Below are 21,069 nucleotides of genomic sequence, written 5' to 3' on the forward strand. Positions count from 1 at the left end.
CCCTCCATTTATTTAAGTCTTCTTTAATTTTTCTTTAAATATTTTGTAGCTTTCAGTGTGTGATTCTTATTTTGTTAAATTTATCCCAAAGTGTTTTAATTTTCTTAATGACATTATAAATTGAGTTGTTTAAATTGTTTCTTGCTGTTATATAGAAATACAATTAGCTTTTGTGTTTTGACCTTGTATACTGCAAACTTGCTAAATTGACTTTCTTAGCTTTTTTCTGAATTCCCTAGAGTTTTCTGCATTCACAATCATATTGTCAACAAATAAGACAGTTTTACTTCTTCCTTTCCAATCTGCCTTTTATTTCTTTTTCCTGCTTTATTCACTACCTGGGCCTTACAGTACAAAGTTAAATCAACATAGTGAGAGTGGGTATCTTTGCTTTGCCTTGTTTCTAATTTTAGATAGAAAACATGAAATCTTTCACCACTGAATATAATGTTAGCTGTAGATTTTTCATAGATGACATTAATCAGATGAGGAAGACTCCTATTCCTAGTTGCTGAGAGATTTTATCATGAGTGTTGATTTTTATCAGATTTTTTTTCTGCATCTATTGAAATAATTATGTGGTTCTCCTATATTTTATTAATGTGGTGAATTACATTGGTTGATTTTCTAATGTTAAACCAACCTTGCATTCTGAGATGAACCTTACTTGAACATGATGTATAGTAGTATCCTTTTTGAATCCTGTTGGGTTTTATTTTCTAATATTTTGTTGAGAATTTTTATATCTGTGTTCATGAGTGATATTGCTCCGCATTTCCCTTGTGATGTCTTTGATTTTGTAATCAAGGTAATGTTAGCATCATAAAATGAGCTGGGAAATGCTCCCTCTTCTATTTTCTGAAAAAGTTTTTTTAAGACTGGTATTATTTCTTCCTTAAATGTTTGATGGAATTTACCAGTGAAGCCATCTGTATCTGAAGTTTTCTATGTGGGGAGGTTCTTAATTGTGGATTCAATTTCCTTAATTTATATAGGTCTGTCAAGTTTTCTTAAGCCACTTTTGGTAAATTGTTTCTTTTAAGGAATGTGTTTATTTCATCTAGATTGTCAAACTTGTAGGCATTAGATTGTTCATAATAGTCTCTTATTATCCTTTTAGTGTCTGAAGGGCATGTGGTGAGGCTCCTTCTTTCATTCCTAATACTGGGAATTTGTGTCTTCCATTTTCTTCATCACTCTAGCTAGAAGTTTTTTAGTTTTCTTGGATTTATTTCAAAGGGTAGGTTTTGGGTTTACTGATATTCTCTATTATTTTCTGTTTTCAGTTTTATTGATTTCTACTCTTTATTCTTCCTTTTGTTTGCTTTGGGTATAATTTATTCTTCTTTTTGTAGTTTCTTAAAGTAGAAGCTTAGATCATTGAGTTTTAGACCTTTTTTTCTTTTCCCACATAGGCATTTAAAATTCTGAATTTCCCTGTATACCCTATTTTGCCTACATCTCACAAATTTTGATATGTGTATTTTCATTATCATATTTATATGATATACTATCAACATATTTTCTAGTATTGCCATGACACCGCCCACCCCGACCCCGCCACTGCCTCTGAGTGCACCGCAGGCTTCTCTTAGCCCCGGGCTAAAATCTGGGCAGATGAGACCAGCTGCTGTGGCTCCCTTGTGCCTTCTTCAAGGAGAGCTTGCATTCTTCACTGGAGGTCATTTGCTTCTTGTTACTCTCCAGTCCTTTCAGGTAGTTGCTCTGTGTATTATGTTCAGTCTTCTGGTTGTTTTCTGCAGAAGCACAGTCATCTGGAGTCACCTTAGTCATTGTTCTTGGAAGTGGAAACGTAAGACTCTCAGTTGCCAGTACTTTTCTCAGTGGTGTGTCCTCCTTTCTGGCATGGTCTCCAGAACTTTAATTGGATTTTTATTCAATGATGTTGTACATTCTTCTGGTGATATACATTCTTCCTGGCTCGCCAGGAAGCTGTACAGATTAAAAATCAATGTTTTAGAGGCTCATCATTGAGAAATTTTTCTGAAGCCAAAAGCTATTGGCCAAGTCTTAATTTAAATTTTTTCCAACCTATAACTCATGGCTATGCTCTGTGGATTCACTTCTTAATCTAAGATCCTTTAATGGGCTTGAGGGGAGTCATGAACCCCTGAAATTGTTTTTTTAAAAGTGACTTACATGTGTTTTTTTTTTTCTGGGGAGAGTTTTTTAACTTATCAGATCTTCAAAGGGGCCCTTTGCCTAACACTGATTGAAAACCACAGTGCATGTTAGTGGAGTTACGGGGCCTTGAGTATTGTCAAAGACGAGGTGGACAAGACCCTTGTTTTGACTCAATTTTCATAAAAGATTGTCATCCCTAATTTTGCTTTATTGCTTTTTCAGATGTATATATTGGCCTTATAGAACACAGAAATATGTAACAGGTGGTCTTTAACAGAGAAATTTATATTGTGATTTCCTTGATACCTAATAGCCTTTTTTTTTTTCTTTTCTCATAAATTCCTAGGGAATAGGTTCCAGCAGCTCAGACGCCCCTCTGCTGGTTCTCATACAGTGGGCTTCTCTGGGTGGAGCAGGCTGGGCTTCAGTTGAATGCAGGTACCTTTGTCTTTATCTTCCTTCTTTTTCTGGTCATTCTCCTTCATGTGTTTCGGAAAGCTATCTCAGGTCTGGGAGTGCTTCATGTGCGCAGAATGTACATTGATTCTCTTGGCAAAAATCTTGCCCTTGTTGGTTTTCAACGACACCAAAGGCATGCCGATGGGAGCAGTGGTGGGGCATGCGTTTTTAACCGTGCCCTTCCCTTGACATCTGCAGTATCACCTTTCTGGCAAATTCGCATGTACATGGCCAAAGAAACAACTCCAGGCTTTCTAAAGGCCTAGAGAACATATAACACGTTCCTCTTCTCTTTCCCTTGTGCCTGTAATTTTGGTGAATTACTGGAAGATGGAGGTTCCAGCCAAAGGCCTTTTAACTCCTCTTGTGGTATGTGATGAATCAAGATATTTTGTGCAGGATACTGGCTGTGAATACAACTTATGTGCTGTATTCTGGCTCCTAAACTTTTGTGGGTTTTAAAATATATTCATTATATTACAGCCAGTTGAGATCATGTTGCAAAAATGTAAATCACCGTTAATAGCTGGTTATTATCATATTATAAAAAATATAAATCATTATTAAGGACCACAGATTCCATTTGCTGGATGTTATGCTGTGGGTTAAAAAAAGAATCACTGGTGCCAATTTCATTAGCCTGTCAGTTGGGTTCTAATATTTTATTTTTTAATCCCTGTATAACTGTTTGAGGAAATGTATTTATTCTAGAAAAGAAAGAATTCCAGGAAGAATAGTTGTATATTTATATGGTGGCCATTTTTCCTTGATATTAGATGTTGATTTCCATTTTTGTTTTTTTTATTTCCAGAGGGCCCACTCTGCTTGTCTCTGCTCCTTTTCTTTTTCTTTGCACCTCTCACAGCTTAAAGAAATTGAAGTTGCTCTAATTGTCAGCGACTATGATTCAGGCTGCTGGGTTCTCATGGCATCTCAGATATAATCTCCCAGACTAAGAGGGTGGGAAAGACCCATTCAGAAAATAATGACTAATCAGACAGGATCCTTCGCCCCATTCATTGCCTACCTTTGGAGCACTCTTTCTCAAGGTGATTTGCCTGATTTCAGGTGTGCTTGCCACAGCTGTTACATTTCCACTCTGACCATATTTTCTTTTAAGAAGGACCTTTCCTAAAAAATAGAAGCATCGATTGCTGCACTAGTCTACCCTGCTTTCTGGAGGCCTCTGCCACTCCAACCAAGTACTGTGTGAGCGTTCTCACACTGAAGCACCGAGTAATGCATGCAGAGGAATAATAGCAATTTAATAGAAAACGGTTTTCATCTGCTCTCCAGGCATGTCTTTCTTTGGCCACAGGAGAGAACCTCAATCATTTTTTATTGAATTAACAACTTTATAGATTAACCTCATATCCAGGAACTTCATGCCTACCATCAAATCAGCACACATACACACAGTGTAAAAAATAAAGGGGATATAGTCAGAAAGAAGTTGAAACCATGACTTGTTTGAATAACTACAGAGAGTTATGACTGATGAAATGATCATTGGATTATGTACTGGTGGATTGGAGCACCTCTGCTCCTCTTTGTTCACAGCAACAGCAAGCAAAAAACAAAACAACACCCCATAATTGTTTTGAATTATATCTTAAGATCTAGAAGGAATGTCAAATGACTAGAGCAAAGAGATTGAATTATATACTTGTGTTAAAAAAATAAAATATTAAATAACATATAAACTGCAGTGCTGCAGTGAATTTCTGACACAAACCATCCGGAGCTGCACCCTCTCCACAGGTTTGGGGCATGATCCCCAATAAGACTGCCCTCGTGTCAGATGCCAGGCACATTTTGGGGGTCCCTAGGCCACCTGCACTTCTGACCAACTGGCTACAATCCAGGGGTGCTCTTACGACCCCCTCAGCTTCAATAATTCACTGGAATGACTCACAGAACTCAGGAAAGTGCTATGCTTATTATTACAGTTTTACTCTAAACGATACAAATCAAGACCAGTCAGTGAAGAGACACATAGGGTGAGGTCCCGACACAGAGCTCTGGCGCCCTCTCCCTGTGGAGCCAGGATGCACCACGGTCCCGGCACAGCCACCGGGAGGCTCACCCAAGCCTCAGCATTCAGAGTTTTTATTGGGGTTTCATTACCTAGCATGATTGATTGCATTGCTCACGTGATTGAACTCAATCTCTATTCCCCCTTCCCTACCCGGAGTCAGGAGGTTGGGCTGGCTGATATCTCATGGCTCAAAGCTAAAATCCTCTGATCACATGGTTGGTCTTTCCAGCAAGACCAGCTCCCACCTGAGTCACCTCCTTAGCATAAACTCAGGTATAGTCCAGTGCTCATTATGAATAACAAAGACTCAGACATCCCTCGGGAACTTCCAATGGTTTAAAGGCTCCATCCCAGGAACCCAGGACAAAGACCAGACAAGTTCTTTATTATATGACTTTTAGGAAGTAACACTACATATAAAAAATTATAGGGTGCTTTTAATACTATAGTCATAGCCTTAAATGCTTTTTTTATTTATAAGAGAAAATAAATGAAGTTAAAGATTCATTTAAAGAAGGTAGAAAAAAAGAATAAGGTGATCTTAAGGAAAATAGAATAAAGAAACGACAAAAGGAGACATTAATGAATTAGGAGAAAAATATAGTAAGAGTAAAACATCAAAGAAATGGGTCTCTGAAAAACAACAGTATAAAACAAACTTCTAGTAGTTAATCTAGAAGAAAAGAATATTTATCTGAACTAAAATTAGATATGAAATGCAGGGTATAAAAACAGATACAGGAAATTTAAAAATTGCTAACATGCTCTTGTAGAGCTCAACTGAAAAAGATGGGTGAAGTGTATGATTTTTGCAGAAAATATTAAGTGATCAAAATTACTATAATAAAATCTGTAATGCCCAAATAGACTAATGTGCATAGAGGACTAGAAATTATTCATAGTTGCCTGCAAAAATGACTCTGGGCCTGGAGAGTTTCATGAGCGAGTTCTTTCAAACCTCCAGTAATTCCTGTGCCATGACATAGTTCCTGGGTTGGTGGGATGAGGGAAGGGGGAGAGAAAGTCAATTTAATAGTTGGGAAAATAACGTAACAATGAACATTAAATCCCATCCAAGGTAGAGGATAACACAAAAGAAGGAGATCTATAAACCAATTTCACCCAAGAAAATAGATGTGAAAACATTAAGCAAATTTCTAACAAAATAATTTCATTGGGATATTAAAAGAATCATTCGGCTTTTACTCTGGTCAGTATGAAAAATTAAGATTCTTTGGAGGTCACTCCAGTTCAAGACAAAACAAAAATAGAACCTGCATGAAACACTCCTGTTTCCAATTACATTGCTTGGCCTGCAGGACCTAAGAGAAAATGGTCAAGGCATGTTGTGGGCAGTGGAGGTGGGACTCTAATAGGAAGTGAGACAGGAAGCATTCAGAAAAGGCTGGGTCTCCTGGGGGTGGAGGGGGGTTAAGCCAACATCACTCATCCATTCAGTCGTGTATTTAACAAGTATTTAAGGGGTACCTGCCCTATGCTGGGCTCCCTCCTAGGTACCAGAGACCCAGCCGTCAACAGCACAACATCTGAGTCCTGTCCTCATTTGGAGCATCCATTCTAGTAGGGGAGACTGGCAACAGAATCAATTAATAAATACAGTAAAATTTTAGGTGGTGCTAAGTGCTATGGAGAAAAATTAAGCCTGGAAAGAGGATAGGGCACGTTGGGTGGGTTACAGTTTTAGATAGGGTGATCAGGGATGCCTCACTAAGAAGGTACCATGGAAAGACTTGGAGATGAGGGAAGCTATTCCAGGCAGAGGGAACTGCACACTGTAAAGGTTATGTGGAGGGGTGTTTAGAAACTGAGGAGACCTGTGTGGCGGAAGAGCAGCCAGAGAAGAATGACATAGGGACTGAATACACAGTGGCCGTCTGCTCTTTCCAATATGGTGCGTTAAGTGGAGATGAACTGGGGACGCCACCCCGTATCCTTTAAGTCTTTAAGGTGGTACTAATTCCCCTAATCTTTCCCCAAAGGGACACAGAGCCCTGTGCTGTAGTCACTGTACACTAGAGAGGAGAAAACCTCGAACTTTGAGGTCTGTTGGATACGGGATCTGAGCTGTCACTGACTCCAGGGACCCCAAAAGCACCGTGGTCACAGTGGAGATACACAGAGCGCGTGGGCCTGGCCCAGATTCATTCACCAGGGGATCACTGAGCCCATAGATCCGTTAGCCGGCCCCTGAGTACTTAGGACGCATATACCTCCCAGCCGGCAGGACCCCATCTGTGGAGCAAGGACAATCGTGATACAAAGGCTCAAGCAGAAGCCTGAAACTGTGCCCCCCACCACACCCCAACCAAGACACTGAACCAGAAGCAGGGCTACATCCCAGGGAAAATGGCAGAGATTAGTTACATTTGGAAACAAATAATTAGAATAAAAAATAAAACAGCAGCGAAGCCGAGGATGCAGGGCTGCTTTTTGTAGAGAGCTCCTTCTTGCTGCTCTCTGACTTTCTTCTTGGTTTGTGTATGCTCCTCTGAACCCTGGTTTCCTTTGGAGCGATGGAAGGATCTGAATAGTTCCATTGGCTGGTGTTGGACTTAGGAAAGGGTGGGGCAGACAGGTCACATTGCCACCTGCGTACACATCTTGTCCTGAATCATGAAGTTAGGCTTGGCTAAAAAACTGAGTTTAAAATGTGACCCAGTGGGCACTCGTGCCTTAAAAAGGTATAGACCTCAGTCTGAAGGCTGGTTGATGACTCTGGAGGGCTTCTTCCTGTATGTTGGAGCTCACCGGTGCTCTGAGGGGTTTAAGAAAGCCTGTCCTTAGGAATAGCCCAAGGATGTTTCTCAAGGGTTATCGTGGCTTGATTCTGCCCTGGCATAGGCCGTAAACACCATTATCCATCCCCCATGATGCAAGGACAATCTGAACACATTATATCACCAGTGACCTTGAGTTTCCCAGGTCTGTCAACCCACTGACATTGTAAGGTGCCCCGAGAGACATCACTGGAGCCTCAGGACTCCAGGAAAAGGCCATTTTCTCAATACACCAGCAAGAGAGGAATTCTTCAAAGAACCAGTATTCTGCGGGCTTGCTGTCACATGGGTCCAATTTCCTGTCCTCATACTTGCTGACCTTTCTCCCATATTAAAACTCACTATAGAGGGGCCCCCAAGTCTAGTTCTGGGGAACAGGGATGGGAGACAAAGAGACTTCTGCTCATTTCATCTGAACTGGGGGCATCCTGCGAGGGACCCTGCCTGGGTCAGGGAAGGATGTTTGTCTCAATGAAGTTACCCATGCCTGGGTCCTGGAGTCTCCCCTGAGAGTCATGAACAAAAGAGTAATTCCTGTTGCATTTAGATGCTGATTATGGGGGAGGGGTGGTAAGATGAGGGTGGGGCGGGATAGTCTTAGTAATCCGAGTATTTGACTGATTGGTAACTGCGTACAGCTTGTTTCTTTCTAGCGTGTACCCCTTGAAATCATTTTCTTTGTAAATGTTAAAAGCCATATGAAAAAAACAAAACTAACCTTGATTACCCTTCTTTGTACTTCAATCAGCAGCATGTCAGCCTGTGAATAAACTGTAATTCCTTCACTGTGCCTGCGAGGAGAACATTTAGGCCACATTAAAAAAAAAAAATCTTGGTAGGCGTCTCAAGAACAATTAGCAATTAAAAGCATCTATATTCTACGCGTTACTCCATAAGCACCGCTGCTTGATTGATTTCAGCCTCGGGCACTGCTTCACTCGGGATCCCCATCTTCACCGATTGCCAGCTCTTGGAGTCACTGGAGGCCTCTCAAGTGTCGAGGAAGCTCTTGGTGTCCGTGAATCTCTTAGTGCATCGTTAACTTGAGAACTGGACTTGATGCCTATTCCTGGCGTCCTTCTGGGGGTCACCAGCACTCCCCTCCAGTCTCCATTGCTGGGGACTAATGATAAGAAACCAACTGCCGGGGCGAGTGCTGGCGGAGAGCCTGGGACACCTGTGCTCTCCCTGGACGCCGGCCACAGCCTGCAATGAGCTTTGCCTACAGATAACATCCTATTATCAGGACTGACTGTTCCCAGAGTAACAGACTGCAAACACTGTAAAATGCCACAGAGAGAAGAGAATGAAAAGGCACTGGGTCCAACCCCTGTGCATTTTACCGTTAGACTGAATCCCAGAGAGACTGAAGTAGCTCGTGACGATAGCGACACCCAAGGTTCCTGAGTCCTCACGCCAGCCTCTTCCCTAGGCGGTCTTCATGGGTGGAAATTGGGTTAGGTGGCTTCTCTAGGATGTTAAATTTGTACAACAGTTCAGGTACAATCCTGATTTCAGGCAGAGGAATGGACTTGAGGACTTTTCAAGGCCACAGTCAGGACCAGGAGTCTCTGAGAGCTGCAAAAACCGTGCTCTGTCTTCAGCAGTGTTCCACGTTAAGCGGGTGGCCATCCTGCATCGCCTCAGACCCACCCATCTCCCCGGAGCCCGAACACTGCGGATTGGGGCCGAGACCTGCAGCAGGGCCAAGGCTGTACGAGGTGGGAGAGGGCCCACACTAGCCAGGAGACACTCACCCTCAGACCCCAAGAGGCAGCCGATGCTGAAATTTCACATCTAGGTGCCTCTCTGGCCTCATCCTTGTCCCTATGGGTACCCCAAAAGATGTAAGAAGAGGGGGACGAAAATGGCAAGGGGCAGGGTGACCTGCACAGGGGGTGGGCACTGAGGAGAGTCACCAAGATGAGGTACAGCGGAGAAGAAACATCCTCAGCGGGAGTGGAGCCTACCTCACCTGGGCCTGGGGTCTGAGCCAGGAGTGGGAGCCCCTTTGAGAGGCCCTGGGGTGACCATTTCCACTGAGCCTAAGACATGTGTCATCCTCAGATCCTAGGCTAAACCGAGGTTCCAGGATGGGAATGACTGCAGGGGCAGAGCTGCTCCCTGGGGTCTCCTTCCCGGGCCAGAGACCCTCGGGCAATCCACAAGCAGGTGGGATGGGCAAGAGCAGCCTGAGGGGCCCCTGTCACCATGACACGTGGTGACATGGTGACCAAACCACCTCCAAAATGACTTCAGTGGATTCAGTGAAGCCTAGACCATGGTTCAGTCTCAGTTCAGCGATGCTTCCAGAATGTCTGCACAAAAAGTCACATTGTTGGGCTTCCCTGGTGGCGCAGTGGTTGAGAATCTGCCTGCCAATGCAGGGGACACGGGTTCGAGCCCTGGTCTGGGAAGATCCCACATGCCGCGGAGCGACTGGGCCCGTGAGCCACAACTACTGAGCCTGCGCGTCTGGAGCCTGTGCTCCGCAACGAGAGAGGCCACGATAGTGAGAGACCCGCGCACAGCGATGAAGAGTGGCCCCCACTTGCCGCAACTAGAGAAAGCCCTAGCACAGAAACGAAGACCCAACATAGCAATCAATCAATCAATAAATAAATCTTTAAAAAAAAAAAGTCACATTGTTTTGCCATAGACAGGAAGCCACCAGGAACCCAGGGACCCCCTCAGTGGTCTGCACTTAACAGAAGTGGCTCCGACCTAAAACCAAATACATGATAGCTTACGACGCCGAATAACCAATTGTAGAAGATGGAACAGTAAAAATAGTAAAAGAAAAAAAACAGTAAATAGTAAATGCAAACAAAAATTCTAGCAACCTTTTATGAGCCTTTAAGCATTTTTTTCACTTACCATGATTTGTTTTTGAAATGTAGGAGTGTTTGGTTGAGGTTCATAATGTTTATGAGTCCTATGAATTTTATGTATTTTTTAAGAAAATTGTTTCCAAATTGGGGCATGTTTTTCCTATTTTTTTAAATCAGTGTGCTTACTCTGCTTGCTTAACAGTGTTTTCCATGAATTTAAAATTTCCTCTCTGGTTCTAAGTAAATCTCCGAAAGAATATTGATCAAAATGAATCTTTTGAATCACTAGTATTTTTAATTGTTAATGTTTGTGCACTTCAGAATGATCTGTATTTAAATGTACTTTCCAGTAATTTTGTCCACTTTGTCAGTTGTTTTGCCTTTTAAACTGATGTAAGTTGGTTTTCAATCAGTAATTCCTGCCTTACTGTTATAAGTCAGAGCCAGCTACTTGTGTATTCTGCCATGTGCTCGTGAGATGCGGGGAGGTGCCTGTGGGACGGGACGTTTGGGGCTGACCAGATGCTGTTAATGGAGATGATGTTCCCGTATCTGCTTGCGTCATCCATATGCACGAACGCGTTTGCTTTATAGAGTAGAGGAAGGCCTCTTGGATGGGGTTTGAACCATCCAAGGAAGGAACCCTTTTCGTGAAAATCTCCGTAAGATTCTGGATAAGCATCAGCAGCCGAAAGCAGACTGAGGTCTTCTGGAGACACTTTAGGAGAATAGTAGAAATTAGGGGAGGGGTCAGGAGATAGTCCGGCACAGTGTTGGGGGCGGCCCTTCCAGCAGCCTCTTCCGGTGCCCTAGCGCTGTCTCGTGGTCACGTGGGGTGGGGGAGGGGAAGCGGTCAGCACTGGTGTCCTCACAGCAGCCACCACTGATGCGTCATCGCACCCCAGGACGCTGCACCGGCAGGAGCTGCATAGCAGGGGAGGGAGCCGGCCAGCAGCCAGCCTGGTGACTGCAGCAAAGAGGCTGGTTCGTGGCTGCCTTCAAGGTCCCCTTTGGAGACTCCCCAGAACAACTGGGAGACATAAGGAGAGCTGTGTCCCTTTTAAGGTATATTTAGGGAACCTCAAATTATTGTAATTTGGGCATTAAAAGTTAATGAGACAGGGCTTCCCCGGTGGCGCAGTGGTTGAGAATCCGCCTGCCAATGCAGGGCACACGGGTTCGAGCCCTGGTCTGGGAAGATCCCACATGCCGCGGAGCAACTAGGCCCGTGAGCCACAACTACTGAGCCTGCGCGTCTGGAGCCTGTGCTCCGCAACGAGAGAGGCCGCGATAGTGAGAGGCCCGCGCACCGCGATGAAGAGTGGCCCCCGCTTGCCACAACTAGAGAAAGCCCTCGCACAGAAACGAAGACCCAACACAGCCATAAATAAATAAATAAATAAATAATTAAAAAAAAAAAAAAAGTTAATGAGACAAATGCAGCAGACACGGGTTGGTGCCCTGGTCTGGGAAGATCCCACATGCCGTGGAGCAACTGGGCCCGTGAGCCACAACTACTGAGCCTGCGCGTCTGGCGCCTGTGCTCCGCAACAAGAGAGGCCGCGATAGCGAGAGGCCCGCGCATCGCGATGAAGAGTGACCCCCGCTTGCCACAACTAGAGAAAGCCCTAGCACAGAAATGAAGACCCAACATAGCAATCAATCAATCAATCAAAATCTAAAAAAAAAAAAAAGTTAATGAGACTTAATATTGTAGCCACAGGCTAGTGAAGCCTGGATGTAACCCTTGTACCTGTGATGACTATGAAACTAAAGAGAATATTATCTAGACGAAACATTTCTTACCTCTTTATTCTAATTTCAGTGGTAAAAAAAAATGACATTAGCAAATTAGCAACTTCACTGAGATAGTATTTCTGGGCTCTGAGATTGGCAAAGTCCAAAAATGCAGTAACACACTCTGTCGGTGAGAGTGTGGAGAAACAGTTGGGGAATACGAAACAGCACAACCCCATACGGGGCAGTTTGGTGATATCTACCAGAAAACGTACGTTTACCCTTTGACCCAGCAATTTGACTTCTAGGAATTGACCCTAAAGCTGTATTGGCAAAAATAAGAAAAAGAGAATGTACGAGGATTTTCACTGCAGCGCCATTTGTAAAAGCAAAAGACTGGAAACAATCGAAGTGTGCATCAGTCAGGAGACGGTTGAATAAGCTATGATGCGGCCACACGACGAGTACTGTCCGATTAAAAACAGGAATGAAGACTGTCTCCACTGCCAGCATGAAATGACCTCCAGGCTGTATAACAGTGGGGAGGACTGTGTGTAATACGCTACTTTCATCTACCAAAGACGGCAACTTCTCCAAATAAACGTTCCTTTGTAGATTTGGGTCAGAAACCATGAACATATTTTCCGTAATTATGAAACAAAATTAAATTTAAAAAATCAGTCCCCAAATAATCAAGAATAAAGTGAAACAATGAACCTAACTCTCTATCATGTTAGTGGCATTGCCATAGGGAGAGGAACAATTGTAAGTAATTTTAAAACGTGGTAATCTGACTGTCTCTCCACAATGGGCTGTTACCTAGGACAAAAAGAACTGCCAAAGAAAAAATTAAGCTATTTTCATATCATAGTGTTGGCAGATGAGCAATTACGTTGGTGTCACTGGGAACTGGGATTTTCGGTGTGGAAGAGAGGAGAAACCAATGGATGATAGATAAGGTGACATAAAAAGCCTATAGTTTTCAATTTGAGTTGGAAATTCAAGTATGTAATCATATAAAACTCATTTTATCTTAAAAAAAAAATAATTTCCTAACCCTGTCCATGAAGAGGCCTAAAAACAAGGAGCATTCCAATGAGAGGAGGCAAGCAAGCCCCCAGCGTCCCTGGTCAGTTATGTATCCTGGATCAAACATCCCAGATTGATCTTCCAGTGAAGATCTTGGCAGTGAAACTACTGCCCCAGCAGAAATGGCCGAGCCAGCCCGGCAGAGGCAAGAAGGCTGTTTTCATCAGCACCAGATTTGCCCCCGTCTCAGTGATCATCCCGGCTGGGCCCCATCAGTGTGATCCCAGCCAGATACTGCATTCCTGGGCCACTTGAAAGATAAGACCCTAACACAGGAAGAAGCAACAGGGAGTTGGGGACATCAAAACCAGTCAGCTCGTAAAAACTCACAGATGGGCCCTGACAGAACACAGCTGCTGGCCCACGGCCGGTGTGGGGACATCAGCAGCACAAGTCACAGGACGCCCGGCCTCGAGGGGCTGGAGCAGAGGTGGTTCTGTCCCCCCGGGGTCAGCGTCAGGAAGGGCTTCTCCCCCCTGCTCCCTGGCTGCCTTCGAACTCTCGGGCACGTCCCAGGAAACCAGTGAGTCTGCAGACTGCTTTACTCAAAACCACCAGAAAGCCTTCTCTTTTATTTTCTACTGATATATATTTGATTTACAATATTGTGTTAGTTTCAGGTGTACAGCATAGTGATTCAGTATTTTTGCAGGTTATACTCCATTACAGGGTTATTACAAGACATCGGGTATAATACCCTGTGCTTACAGTTTATCCTTGTTGCCTTTTATTGCTGAGTCAAATGCTCACAAGGAAATGTGGCATTCAAAAGCAGGATGGGATTTTTTTCTAATAATATAGGAAAATAAAGAAAGAAACCAAGCACACGAACTTCCCGTTTGGATGCACAGACGTGGCGTGAGCTCCTTCTCACTTTTCAACGTGAGAAGGGCCTCTTCCTTCCCTCTCACCAGCCTCACTCCTGTCTCTCTCTTAGGTCTCAGCTTCCTGTCACTTCCTTGGGAAAACCTGTAAGCACCTGGGTCAGGTCGGATCCTCCCGTTCATACACCCCAGACTCTCTGAAATCACTTACTACATTTGCAATTCATAAATTATGTAGTTACTTGTTTAACATTCTTCCCCTCTTGATGATGGGCTGTCCCCATATGGTTTCCCAGATTCCACTCAGCCTCAGCGTCTCCCCACCTCGCTCCAGGGAGGCATCGAATGCAGGTTTAAACAGCAAGTCTCAGGTGTAGCATGAAGAGCCCCAGTCTGACATCACCCTGCCTCAGAGCAGCAGGCCCTGGAGATGTCCCCAAAGGCAGGGCAGGTCCTCTCCGTGGAGGTGATGGCTCAGAGGGGGCACCAAGGCTGTCGAGGTCACTGCTGTTTTTCCGGGACCTACATGATGCCTGGTTCACTGTAGGAGTCCAGGAAGTACTCCTTCGGATGACAGTGAATGCTGGGTGGCTGGCCATCCGGGTCACGGCTGCACAAAGTGCTTCCAACAGTGATCATTAGGATGACCTTATGTCCCGTGTGCCGGGCTGTCCTGATCTGTCAATTGTCCCTCCCTCCTAAGAATGTCCTAGTTTTGATGACAATGTATTTGGACGCCCTGCGGAAGTATCAGTCAAGCCAACGTCTTCCTATTAAATAAAAACGGAGGGCAGGGGTGAAAACACCTCACTCGGGGCTCAAAACCCCTTTCTCACTTTGATCCTAGGTTCAACAAGAATTTATTCGTAAACCACCTTTATTTCCTTATTATCAAAGTAATAAATATTCAATTTGGAAAATTTAGGAAATACAGATATGCAAAAAAGAGGACATCTCAATCACTGTAATCCCAACACCCAGAGATACCCACCCTAATATTCTGAGATCATTCTTCTCCCATGAAAATACATACTTTTTATCAAAATGACAGCACACTTGCAGGCGCAGTTAAGACATGCAAGTTGCCAGGCAGCATGTATCCTGTGTGACCCAGAACATCTTGCTGCTGTTCAGATGATATATCTGGGGGTATAGCTTCCATATATATATACCTGACCTGGTGCCTGCTCAGCCCGGGCTACACCCCATGCAGGCGCAATCGGGCAGTACCCACCCGGGGTGCTGCCAGTGGTCGGGGTCGAGAACCAAGCCTGGAGGTCTTCCCTCTGCACGGGCCTTTCTCCCACTCCTTTTACTTACTCTGTTCCATTTTTGAAATAATACCTGGGTTTTTGTCATTCACATGAACAACAAGGACCTTCCCAAAAAGCAATAGATACAGTTTTCCTTTAAGGGGAAGTCACTGGGGTATCCAGAAGATTATCCAAATATAGGGATGGGACCAACAAGATTTCTGGAGACTCTCCTCAATCCTATATCCCTATGCGAGGATATCTAGGAAAGTGTTCTAAGAATCTGTAAACCCCTAGACATCTTAATCATTGTCAACACTTTGTGGTTACAATCAGTAGTGCTGGAACTCATATTTTGATAAATTGAAAAATGTCTCTCCTTTTCAAGACCCTTCTGGAAGAAAAGAGAACATATATATTTTTTCTCATGTATATATATTATATATATATAAATCTATTTTGTTTATAGATTCTATCATACATATGTGTGTGTATATATATGTATATTTATGTATGTATGTGTGTATATAAATTGTCTAAAAATCTCTCACCCCCTTCTTTCCTCTTAGGTCATTCTCCTCCTCTGTTGGATTTGAGATCTATTTTATAATTCAGAGTTGATCACTAAAAATACATTAAAAAGCCAAAATGCTTAATGTGTCCACTTTAAGTTTTCGGTACTTTTTAACAGTCCAGTTAGAGTTGTACCTGGGAGAAAAGAAGCAGTGGAGTTGGGGAGATCGAAGATGGAGGAAAGACGGGGCGTGGTCGCTGGGGCCAAGTCCGGGGGAGGCCAGAGCCGGGGGCGTGGGGGGGGCGGAATGGGGGGAGGCAGAGGCGGGAGAGAGGCCGGCCCTGGTGAAGAGGAAAGGAGAGAGAGAGCCAGGTGAGCGGGTGATAAGTCTGTGGAGGGGGCAGGAAGCTAAGACAGATGATGCCTCAAGGTTCCCCCTGTAGAGATCGGGGCAGGTTCTTGGGGAGCAGTGAAAGCAACTCTGCCCTGGAGCTGGGGACGGAGAGGAGAAGGAAGCTTCCAGACACATGTGAACAGGTTTTGTTCATTACAACAAAGGTTGGTATTTAAAACCTCCTAAGACCACTTTAAGAAAGTATCCGGGCTTCCCTGGTGGCGCAGTGGTTAAGAATCCTCCTGCTGGGCTTCCCTGGTGGCGCAGTGGTTGAGAATCTGCCTGCTAATGCAGGGGACACGGGTTCGAGCCCTGGTCTGGGAAGATCCCACATGCCGTGGAGCAGCTGGGCCCGTGAGCCACAACTACTGAGCCTGCGCGTCTGGAGCCTGTGCTCCGCAACAAGAGAGGCCGTGATAGTGAGAGGCCCGCGCACCGCAATGAAGAGTGGCCCCCGCTTGCCACAACTAGAGAAAGCCCTAGCGCAGAAACGAAGACCCAACACAGCCAAAAATAAATAAATAAATAAATATTAAAAAAAAAAAAAAAAAGGGTAGTTAACCACTTTAAAACAAAAAAAAAGAATCCTCCTGCCGATGCAGGGGACACAGGTTCGAGCCCTGGTCCGGGAAGATCCCACATGCCGCGGAGCAACTAAGCCCGTGCGCCACAACTACTGAGCCTGCGCGTCTGGAGCCCGCGAAGCACAACTACTGAGCCCGTGAGCCACAACTACTGAAGCCCATGCGCCCGTGCTCCGCAACGAAGAGTAGCCCCTGCTCGCCGCAACTAGAGAAAGCCCACATGCAGCAACGAAGACCCAACACAGCCAAAAATAAATAAATTAAATAAATAAATTTATAAAAAGAAAAAAAAGAAAGTATCAGGCAGTGCGGTAAATCACAGGAGCCACAAGCCCTCTGCTCCTTCTCCCGTGAACGTGGCGGGGGGCGGGGGGCAGGGGCTCACCCTCCATCCCGGGAATCTGAGCTGCAGGGACACAGGGACTTACGTGGCAGAGGTGATGCCCAAAACGTGACTTGCAACTTGTAACTTCCGCCAGAAGCAGCTGGCGGATTTCTGCCTGGGTCTTGCCCACTCGCTCTGGGGTGGGGCGGGGAGGGGAAGGGCGGCTGCCACGTTGACAGCACCCCCCCCCCCGCCCCGAGATTGCCAGGCGGGGAGAGGCCTCTCTGAGGAACCCGGCGGTCCCAGCCTCACAGCTGTCCCGATGTGCACTAGCCATGAGGGGGAGCCCCCATCTGGGGAGCCCCCAGACCACCGGCCCTCAGTGACCTTAGTCACCCCCCACCTGCCCGAATTCGTGGCCCACAAAACACGTACGATAAAGCGGGGGAAAATCGGCTCAGCAGCCAAAGTCACCACAACGGGTAGCGTCCACTACAGCTGAGCACACCTGCCTCCTACCACCTACCAGGGCCACTCCCGGTAAATATCTAACCAAGTCGTCTCTGCTTGCACCAAGAGACACATACAAGAAAGCTCACAGCAGCGCCATATTCATGACAGTGGCAAACTGGGAACAACGCAAGAAAGGCAAGACGAGAACTATCCATGGGCTGGATGGGACTGGGTGGAACCAGAAAGAATCAGGGAAAGGATGGCAGCAGAGAAGCCTGGATTGGCTGTCTGTGGCCTGATTGGGGGGGGGGCGTCCCAGTTAGATGGCTGTACAGTGCTGAGTATGACACCCATTGTCACAGCTAAACACCCACTGGAAGAGGAGGCACCACCTCCCACCTCCCCCACCAGCATATGTGAGCTAGTCTTCCCCTAACCAGCCCACTCTACTTGTATTTGCTCTGATCGTTACAGTGTTCCTGGCCTTGTGCCTGGTGATGAGAAAGAAGGGAAGGGAGGGAGAGAGGGAAAATGGAAGCACTAGGTCTCTTTCATTTAAGAAACAGGCATTTAAACAGATGCTTTCAATACAACAAGATGGTGAGTGCCGTATTCCAGGTCTGCCTGTGTTGGTCACTAGATTTCTCCTTGAATACGCCACCTGTCTTCTAGAAAGGAAACTCTGTGAGAGCTGGGACAGCGTTCTACTGACTTTTCAATTGCCATAGCATCCAGGCCCTCGTGCATGGTAGGTACGTCAAACCCATTTTTTTTTTAAACCCATTTTTAAAAAACTGAATGGCTGAATTAAGCCAGAGCTAGCTGCGTTTGTAAGGTCACCCACGAGGTGGCCTGGAGATGATGTGAACCCTCCTCCCCTGCAGCCAGGTGAGAGGAGATACGCGTGGGGCTTAGACGAGAACACCTAGCCTCCGGTTTGCCCTGGGTCAGTGGACTGAAGCCAAGGTCTGTGGACAGCTAGATGTAGCCAAGGACAAACGCCCCTTCCCCAGCATCCCATGACACGGCCATCACAACGGGCTCCAGGCACAGTGGTCCCATCTAACAACATAGCATCATAGAAAAGTGGGCAGGAAATGGCCCCCAGTCCTGGGGGCTGAGGAGGGAGTTCAGGGGACCCACAGCTGGAAGGAAATACCCAGGTAGTGAGCGGTGTCTTACCTGACCTGCTTTTGTCCTCCAGGGGTCAGGCTCTCTGGACCCCTGTGATCTATATCCCACTGACCGGCTGAAGTTCAGAAACCACACATGCACGCACATACGATGAACAGAATGCAAATTGTGCATGAACTTCATTGATTTTTATCATTAAATATCTTTTATCAACCAATTTATAAAGGTACAACTAATATGGAGGGGGGGTTCCCCTGGAACTCTAAAAGGCTCAGAAATAGCTCTGTGTAGGCGTAGATTCTGATTTTTCCAAATGAAGAAAAAAAAAACTCACATGTAGGACTTATCTGAGCCAATAGAGGGCGTCACTCACCTTTACAAGTCCCTTGAACACTTTTTTTGGGGAGGAGGGGGTTGAGGGGTGGCGAGACCCTGAGATGTACTGAATCTGAATGGGCTTTTTGCTGTAGACTAAGGCAGTAGGATGTGGGTGGGATAGGTAACTAGAAAACTGACATACGAATATTGCTAAAACGCCCTGTCTCTTTTGCATGGAATAGAGCTGAATCAATTTTCTCTCTTCCATTAAGCTCTTCCTCTTGCTAGATTGACCTAAGGACATTAGCCAATTCTCCCACCCTTGGCATATAGCTGAGAGTTTCGGTTGGTAGACTGTTGCACTACATCTTTCCATTGTCCAAACAAGTGTTTGTTGTGTGTAACCGGGTTATACGTGGGGGAATGAGTAATTCTGGAAAGGTCCACTAGAGGGAGCCAAATGACTGCTTTAGAACCATTCACTGCCCGTTGGGATTCCTCTTTGGGAAGCTGCTTCCTAATACCTCTTGGCCACCGTCCTCCTTCCCCTTTAAAAATCAGAAGTAATCATAACAGCAGAACTGTATATTCTGTATTTTCTTACTTAACTACCCACAGACTTTAAACAAACAAGTAATGCCGCTGTGGTGACATATTCAACAATGTGAAGATTCTCTGCCTTCTTAATAGGGAGTAGAATAATAAGAGAAATCTTGCCTTAGAAAGACCATTAACTGGATGCACAGTGAGAAATAAATCCTCAAGTATACTGGGGGGCTAGGGGATGGGAGAATGGTTTCTAAGTATAAACAATTACCAGGTTAAGCTGATCACTTTTCATATATTTTCAACTAACATTTTAAGCATCTGTTTTAAAGGGGACTTGACAGTGATAATTTTTCTTCTTATGCTGTGATAGGGGTTGGCTCTGCATTAAGAATCACCTAGACAGGGCTTCCCTGGTGGCACAGTGGTTGAGAATCTGCCTGCTAATGCAGGGCACATGGGTTCGAGCCCTGGTCTGGGAAGATCCCACATGCCGCGGAGCAACTGGGCCCGTGATCCCCAACTGCTGAGCCTGCGCGTCTGGAGCCTGTGCCCCGCAACGGGAGGGGCCGCGATAGTGAGAGGCCCGCGCACCGCGATGAAGAGTGGCCCCCGCACCACGATGAAGAGTGGCCCCCGCTTGCCGCAACTAGAGAAAGCCCTCGCACGAAACGAAGACCCAACACAGCTAAAAATAAATAAATAAATAGAGTAGCTATTAATTAAAAAAAAAAAAAAATCACCTAGACAAATACATCCTTCCTGCTTCTGTTCTGCTTGAGACCTAGGAGACTGTTCATCGAGGTCAACAGCATCCTCCTGTTGGCATTGGCCGTGACTAGGCATTCTGTAGCCAGGAACTGCTGGGAAAATGGTGCCTCTGAATTTCAACCAGCTTCTTAAAATACTCCCCTTCCACTTCCCTGGTGGCGCAGTGGTTAAGAATTTGTCTGCCAATGAAGGGGACACAGGTTCGAGCCCTGGTCCAGGAGGATCCCACATGCCGCGGAGCAACTAAGCCACCGCAATGAGAAGCCAGCGCAACGCAACAAAGAGCAGCCCCCGCTGGCCGCAACTAGAGAAAGCCCGCACGCAGCAACAAAGACGCAACGCAGCCAAAAATAAATAAAATACTCTCCCTCCTTCTTGGTACCCACCCTTAAACCTTTTCAACCCACAGCCAGGGGCTAGTGGGTCCTTCTGAGATCCCACACACTTTGTAACAAATTATAGCTCCAATTCCATTATATAATTATTTTAAATCTGAATTCCTTATTAAACTGTCAAAGCTTTGAGGAAAGAATTTTGTCTGAATTTCCTCGAGAAAATTTTAGCCACAGAACCCAGCAGAGTGCAAGGCACACAGGAGTTCATCAATTTTTATGGAAAAAATATCCTCCTGAACAAGGTGTAAAATAATAAAAGCTAGGAGCAAGCAATGACTTTCCCTGTGCCAGCCTCTCTCTAAGCACTAGATATGTGTGAACTCATTTCATCCTCAGAAATGCCCCACGGGCGCTTCCCTGGTGGCGCAGTGGTTGAGAATCCGCCTGCCGATGCAGGGGATACGGGTTCGAGCCCTGGTCTGGGAAGGTCCCACATGCCGCGGAGCAACTAGGCCCGTGAG

At 45.4% G+C, this 21,069-nt stretch overlaps 1 protein-coding gene across 5 annotated transcripts in view; it reads left to right on the forward strand.

Annotated features, from left to right (window-relative positions):
• The window catches only part of MSRB2 (methionine sulfoxide reductase B2), a 38,990-nt gene extending 23,070 nt beyond the window's left edge, over positions 1-15,920 (forward strand). The window contains exons 5-6 of one of the 5 annotated variants that reach the window (XM_082385708.1): positions 2,492-2,583; positions 3,416-11,380. In XM_082385708.1, coding sequence (XP_082241834.1) covers positions 2,492-2,583; positions 3,416-3,494 — 171 coding nt within the window. In that variant the 3' untranslated portion in view covers positions 3,495-11,380. Of the gene's footprint in view, positions 1-2,491; positions 11,381-15,743 lie in introns of those variants that run through there. The other 4 variants (XM_082385709.1, XM_082385710.1, XM_082385707.1 and 1 more) reach the window with 4 other exon arrangements.
• Positions 15,921-21,069: the final 5,149 nt, after the last annotated feature.

Source organism: Balaenoptera borealis, assembly GCF_965194805.1.
Source record: "Balaenoptera borealis genome assembly, chromosome: 3".
Classification (NCBI taxonomy): Eukaryota; Metazoa; Chordata; class Mammalia; order Artiodactyla; family Balaenopteridae; genus Balaenoptera; species Balaenoptera borealis.